Source organism: Microtus ochrogaster, linkage group LG4, assembly GCF_000317375.1.
Source record: "Microtus ochrogaster isolate Prairie Vole_2 linkage group LG4, MicOch1.0, whole genome shotgun sequence".
Taxonomy (NCBI): domain Eukaryota; kingdom Metazoa; phylum Chordata; class Mammalia; order Rodentia; family Cricetidae; genus Microtus; species Microtus ochrogaster.
The window spans coordinates 60,979,698-60,986,754 of NC_022030.1; the positions used below are offsets into that span (position 1 = coordinate 60,979,698).

The 7,057-nt window shown below is 48.0% G+C and overlaps 1 protein-coding gene across 3 annotated transcripts in view; it reads left to right on the forward strand.

Moving 5' to 3' along the window:
• Col6a3 (collagen type VI alpha 3 chain) overlaps window positions 1-7,057 on the forward strand; it is a 79,913-nt gene that overhangs the window by 29,838 nt on the left and 43,018 nt on the right. For 2 of the 3 annotated variants that reach the window (XM_026786350.1, XM_026786349.1), the window contains 2 exons: window positions 3,475-4,047; window positions 5,621-6,214. In XM_026786350.1, the coding sequence (XP_026642151.1) occupies window positions 3,475-4,047; window positions 5,621-6,214 (1,167 nt within the window). Of the gene's footprint in view, window positions 1-1,449; window positions 2,050-3,474; window positions 4,048-5,620; window positions 6,215-7,057 lie in introns of all 3 variants that reach the window. The other variant, XM_005361704.3, reaches the window with a different exon arrangement.

Here is a 7,057-nt window from a genome sequence, read left to right on the forward strand (position 1 = left end):
CTCTCTCTCTCTCTCTCTCTCTCTCTCTCTCTCTCTCTCTCTCTCTCTCTCTCCTGAATTCACTCTTTTATAACCAAAGTTAAATTTGATGAATGAACATAGAATCCAGTTAGTCTGAACTACAATGAGGCATGGGTGGGGAGTAGTAAGTTCTAAATGTATACATAAGGGATGGCTCAATTTCCTCTGCCCATGGATACAGAAATCCACAGATGGTCAAGTCCCTTGGTTAAGATGATAAAATGCTCAAATGGAATTCATGCCACCCTCTCTATATAGTAACAAATGTGATGCTAGCATTATAGCCAATCTGAAGTGCTGATAACTAGTACATTTTTTTTCAAATATTTTTTGAGCCTTGATTGAATCCCTACAAATGGACCCCATAGAAAAACTTCTTCTCGTGCAAGCAATTTTGGCCTGACACAGGATATAATCTCTTTGCATTTTACTGTCACCTAATTTCCCTGGTATCTATGACAAATTCCGTGACACGAACAAAAAATTGAAGGAAAGGTTGATCCTGGCTCACAGTCTGAGGATGCTGCCACTATGGTGAGGGAGGCCTGGCAGCAGGAGCTGGTCACATTCACAGTCAAGAAAGCAGAGAGAGAGGGTTGCAGCTGCTCAGCCAAGTGTTCTCCTTTGCATTCTGCCCAGGACCCCAGCCCACAGAATGATGCCATCTCCATTTAGGGTGGAGTTTTCCACCTCAGTCATCCTAGAAAAACTCCCTTTATGGGCATGCGCAGAAGTTTGTCTCCTAGGCAAATTTTAGATTCTGTCAAGTTGACATTGTATTGGCTATCACACCTACGATCCCGCCACACCTCCCTGGAGGATCTGCCCTGGGTACCCTATTGCCCAGGACTGAAATGACCCTTAAGAAGACAGAACAGTAGGGAGTGGCAGGGGATGAGGACTCCAGTCAGAGGACCACATACTTTGATTGACAGGTAGTCTGATTAAAGAAGGGGTGTTCCTAGGGCCGTGTGGGCCGATGTTTCTGGGGTTTTGGGTGGAAAAAGCCCTCTTTGTGCACTCAGGGGAGTCCCGGAGGGTTCAGCCAGCAGGGGCCACCATCCTGTGACCAGGGGTCTGGAGATGAGTGATGCGGGAAGGACAGCACCCAGGTGGAATTAGTTCCAGGGAAGGGATGCTGTTTCAGGAGTCTGGGGATTTTTCTCGGTTGTACACATTCTAACTCGAGCACTTTGTCTGTCCGTGAGAATTTCGGTTTTGTACACTTGGCTATCAGTGTGCCTCACCAGCTCCAGCCACCACAAGAGGAAAATATGCAGCCGCTTGCCATATTTTACCAATGACCTGCTCTGCCACGTTGACTTCCTCTGTGTTCTGTTTGTGCCATGTGTGCCCTCGCGGGAAGGGCACACATGGGAAGCCCTCTCAGGGGGCGTGTCTCACCGTGTTTTCTGTGCTTCACTGCAGTTCACGTAAACAAACGGGATATCATCTTCCTTTTGGATGGATCCGACAACGTTGGAGAAAGCAATTTTGCTTATGTGCGTGACTTTGTAACCAGCCTAGTTAACAGCCTCGATGTTGGAAGTGACAACATCCGTGTTGGCTTAGTGCAATTTAGTGACACTGCGGTCACGGAGTTCTCTCTAGACACTTACCAGACCAAGTCAGAGATGCTTGCTCACCTGAGGCGCTTGCAGCTCAAGGGGGGCTCGGGCCTGAACACAGGCTCTGCCTTGAGCTATGTCCATGCCAATCACTTCACGGAGGCAGGCGGCAGCAGGACCCAGGAACGTGTGCCTCAGCTGCTGCTCCTGCTCATGGCAGGGCCTTCTGAGGATGCCTATTTGCAGGCCGCCAATGCCCTGGTGCGCGCAGGCGTGCTGACCTTCTGTGTCGGGGCCAGGAGGGCGGATAAGGCTGAGCTAGAGCAGATTGCTTTTAATCCGAGCCTGGTGTATCTCATGGATGATTTCAGCTCCCTGCCAGCTTTGCCTCAACAGCTGATTCAGCCCCTAACCACATATGTTAGTGGAGGGGTGCAGGAAGTTCCGCTAACCCAGCCAGGTAAAGCTTCCACCAGCGTGGGCCCCTCTCCCTCTTCAGATGCCTTCCTGGCAACAGTGGCCAATGAAACCCCAGAGCCGGATGACATGTGGAAGGATGATGGGTGCATCTTGGTTGCACTGGTTGAAGACACTGTGCTAGCAAACTTACACTCTATAGAGCATTCAGCTATGCTCTGTTCATTCTATCTCAGATTCTTTTGGAAGCTGAACAGGGTGAACATTCTAGTCCAGTGGTTCTTAACCTTCCTCATGCTGTGACCCTTTAATATAGTTCCTCATGCTGTAATGACCCCCAACCACAGAATTATTTCATTTCTACTTCATCACTGTCATTTTGCTATTGTTATGAATCATAATATAAATGTCTGATACGCAGGATGATCTTAGCTGACCCATCAGATGGGTTGCAGCCTACAGATTGAGAACCACTGCTCTAGACTGAAAAATCCACTAGAAAAGGTGGGGAAGGGGAAAGAAAGGAGGGAGAGAGGGGGGGAAAGGGAAGGAGGGTGAGAGAGGAAGAGAGAAGGGCGCGTTGACTGATTGACTCTATTATATGATTATGCCTTAGCATCCTTTACAGTCAGAATCCTTCCTTTATATGACATTCTATGTTCAGATTCTGCCATGCGTAAAAAGCTATCTGTTCATCTTCATGCAGCCATGAGTCTGTGTTGCTGTTACTGTGGCAGATGATTATGAAGCTCAGTGATTGACATATGAGAGCTACCAGTTCATCACCCAGATGGCTAGCAAGCCTGCGCCAGTGGCTGCCTCACTAAAGTAGCTCTCAGAGCAGTTTGAGATGACATTCATATGGCGTGGCTGTCACTTTTGGCCGTCACTCATGTTTTCTGGGCTTCAGCTTTCATAGATTGGAAACGTTAGTAGAGATTTGAACCCCACACCACCCCCCCAAAAGCATCGACAGTTAGTATTTTGGGTCTTAACTTTTGACCTTAAAGTTACTGAAGACATGATTGAGTTTGAACCAATCCAAGTCAACCCAGGTGTTCATGGGAAGTTAGTCTGTAATGGGTCTCTGTCACAGGAGATGGAGGTCAGTTTTCAGAAGAATAGAAAGGAACACAGTTTTGATAGTTCTGTTTGTAACATGAAAACACTGTCAGTTCTCAGTGGTCTAACCTGCTGCAAGAACAAGACAGGCAGGCTTTCCAGCAGATTGCTTTGTCAAGAATGTCTGGGTGGCGGGCTTGTAGACTAGCCAGCACAGTGCTGTTTCTTTGCAAATTTTCGCTGCTCTGGAACAGTAGAACCACGACAGGGCCTTCGTCCTCCTCTCTTGTTGGTACAGTGATGTCAGATGAATCTGGGAAGCTCCCTCAGCACGTGGTGGCGCTAGGCAGAATCCACTTGGTGTCAGGGTCTCTTCACTTACTGTGTCCATCCGTTTTTCTTGTAGAGGCCCAGCGGGACATTCTTTTCCTCTTTGATGGCTCGGCCAATGTCGCGGGCCAGTTCCCTGCCATCCGAGAATTCCTCTACAAGATTATTGAGGAACTTGATGTGAAGCCGGACGGGACCCGAGTAGCCATTGCTCAGTTCAGTGATGACGTCAAGCTGGAGTCACGCTTCAGTGAGCACCAGAGTAAGGCTGAAATCCTGAACCTCGTGAAAAAGATGAAGATAAAGACAGGCAGAACCCTCAACCTGGGCTATGCTCTGGACTTCGCACAGAGTAACATCTTCGTGAAGTCGTCCGGCAGCCGCATTGAGGATAACGTGCAGCAGTTCCTGGTGCTGCTGGTGGCTGGTAGGTCGGCAGATGCTGTGGCTGGGCCAGCAAGCTCCTTGAAGCAGAGAGGAGTGATACCGTTCATCTTTCAAGCCAAGAACGCTAATCCTGATGAGCTGGAGCAGATTGTGCCCTCCCCCGCGTTCATCCTGGTGGCAGAGTCACTTCCTAAGATTGGGGACCTCCAGCCCCAGATTGTGAGCCTTCTAAAAGCCGTCCAGATCGAAGAGCCCGAATCAGGTATGGCACACTATTGTGGGCTACCCTTGCAGCCTGGACTTTAGCTTTAGAATGTTAGCAGAGGCTGCTGGCTACAGAGAACATGGAAATTACAGGATGTTTCCAGGGGAACAAAAGAAAAGGAGGGTTCTCTCTTTCATTTTCTAACTTGTGTCTTGGAATGATGCAGGTGAGTCTTTTTAGGCACTAGAATATTTCATAAGAAGATTCATTATAGAGGTTGAGATAACAATAGCTTACGTCTTAAAAAAAAATTCCTATCTGGTTATAAAGCCATAGGCTATGGCTATGTCAGAGCTAAAGCAGCCTGTATCTTGATGTCAAGAGTCAAGTGATGTGCTTTAAGTGAATGTAACTGATGTAAGTCCTTCAATTACGTTCACCAAAAATCTAAAGACATTAGAGAAGACAAATGAGTTCAGTTCAATCATAAAGACTGCATTAAAATTTCTGACTGAATTTACATTCCCTTATGTTGCTATTTAACCACTCTTTATTTGGTGATAACACGAATATATATATATATATATATTCCCATATCATGGGAGAAATTGGTTATCTCCCAAGTCCTCTAGCAAGAAGACAGCCTGCCCCACCAATAGAATGAACACACACTCAGCGCGCGCGCACACACACACACGTGTGTATACATATATATTATGATCACCATCTATGCACATACTGATCATATATCCTTTTTGATTGACAACTGAGATGCTTGAGGATCTTTCTGAAGAAAGGATTCTCTCAAGGTTAGTCTGGGTCAATCTGTGACCCTGACATAAGGGCCACATTCCTTCTTCCCACCCATTCTCTTGTGCTCTGTAGTGAACCCTTGAAGTCTTCACAACTGCAAAATGCTTGGCTCCGCTGGCTCAATTATTTTCTGCTCTCTGTTAGTTCCTTGAGTTTACCTTTTCAAGTTAGCGATTATTGATTGATTGGTGAGACAGGGTCTCACTACATAACCCTAGCTGGCATGGAACTTGCAATGCAGATCAGGTTAGTCTCAAATTCACAGAGGCCCTTCTGCCTTTATCTCTTATGGTGCCTTTATCTCTTTGGTTTTCACTTAAGAAGGTTAATGCAGAGGGCCCTCTGTGCTGGCATATTCATCTTCCATTGTTGCCTCGGTGTTTTACTGCACATATCATGGCTTACAACAGAAGGATCTCCTTCCTAACAGTTCTTTTAGGTCATGGATCAGAATCCATCTTCCTAAGCTAAAGTTACGGTATTGGCAGGGACAGAGGCTTCTAGATGGAGGGTCTGGAAGAGAACCCATTTCTTTCCTTTCTCAGATTCCAGAAATCACTCAAATTCCCTGGCTCATGGTCTCGTCCCCATCCCAAGGATGTGCAGAATGATATCTGCCATAGTCCCTCCTCCTTCCTGTAATGATGTCCTGCCTGTTTGGGGAATATACACTCTTCATCCCTAACTCATCTTCTTCACAGACAGAAGGATTTGGGCTTGGACCTCCCTGGCGGGTTGCTATGCCACTCAGCACAGTGGTATATCGCTGTTGTGTCCAGTCCTGTGTGAGTCACCAGCAGTTTTCCTCTGATTTCAGGTGAAAAGGATGTCGTGTTTCTGATCGACGGCTCCGAGGGCGTCCGGAGTGGCTTCTCCCTGCTAAAGGAGTTTGTGCAGAGAGTAGTGGAGAGCCTGGATGTGGGTCCTGACCGGGTGCGTGTGGCCCTGGTGCAGTACAGTGACCGGACCAGGCCTGAATTCTACCTGAATTCCTATATGGACCAGCAGGGCGTCATCAATGCCATCCGCAGGTTGACGCTGCTAGGCGGCCCAGTCCCCAACACAGGGGCGGCGCTGGACTTCGTGTTGAGGAATATCCTGACCAGTTCTACAGGGAGCAGGATAGCAGAAGGCATCCCCCAGTTCCTGATTGTACTCACGGCCGAGCGCTCGGGGGATGATGTGAGAGGCCCCTCCGTGGTCCTGAAGCAGGGCGGGGCTGTGCCCATTGGTATTGGCATTGGGAATGCTGACATCACTGAGATGCAGACCATCTCCTTCATGCCAGACTTCGCTGTGGCCATCCCCACCTTTCGGGAGCTGGGGACGGTCCAACAGGTTGTTTCTGAGAGGGTGATTCAGCTTAATCGTGAAAAACTGAGCAATATGAAACCAGTTATTCCGAGAGCAGGTGAGGGCTTGGGTGTGGGTTCTTTGAGTTTCTCATCCCCATAATCACCTTGGCTATTTGTTCAGACTGTGTGCTACAAAGCATTTTCAGTTTTGATTCCTCTGCCACTTGGAGTGTTAGAGATGTGTGAAAAACTAGGGGCTTGTTTTTTTTTTTTTTTTTGTTTTTTTTTTTTTTTGAGACATCAAATAGTGAAGCTAAGATTCATGTTTGTGGCCAAATTAAAACATCAAAAAAGGGCATGAGCATGGCGTGGATCCAGGCTCTACAGAGGAGCCTGAGGAGGACCCTTGCTGAGTGTTTAGCCTCAGTGGCACCTTTGGAAACAGTAGCCTTCTGCCCTTCGGAGAAACCTGACCACAGGTGCTCTGCTCTGGGGAAAGGGGTAGCGTCTCTGAAATATTTGTATCTTAGCATTAATGTGGGAAGCTTGCTTGGGGCCGAGAGGTGTCCCAACCATCAAGAGGATTTCCCATTCTCTGTGCAATGGCCCTGAATAAGGTCTGAGCTGTGGCTGCTAAGAGGGAAAGAGGCCGAGATGCACCCACTCATCCTAAGGACGTGTCAGCCCAGGGCCTGTGCTTCCTCAGCACTCAGGCAGGGTGGTCCCAGGGCGGAAGGAGGCAGATGTGGCCTTGTGTTTTCATGATGTGGAGAGGGGAAAGTGAGGGGCCAGGGGAAAATGAGGGATCAAGGAAGGAAGATGGAGTAATGTAAGTGAGAGAAAGTCAGAGGCAGGATTTGCCTCCCGTGTGCCCTGAGGGGTCAGCTTCTCCTTGGTGTTCAGGGGAGAGCAATGGGCTCTGCATACTTATATAGAATATCTGAAGAGGTCACACTCAT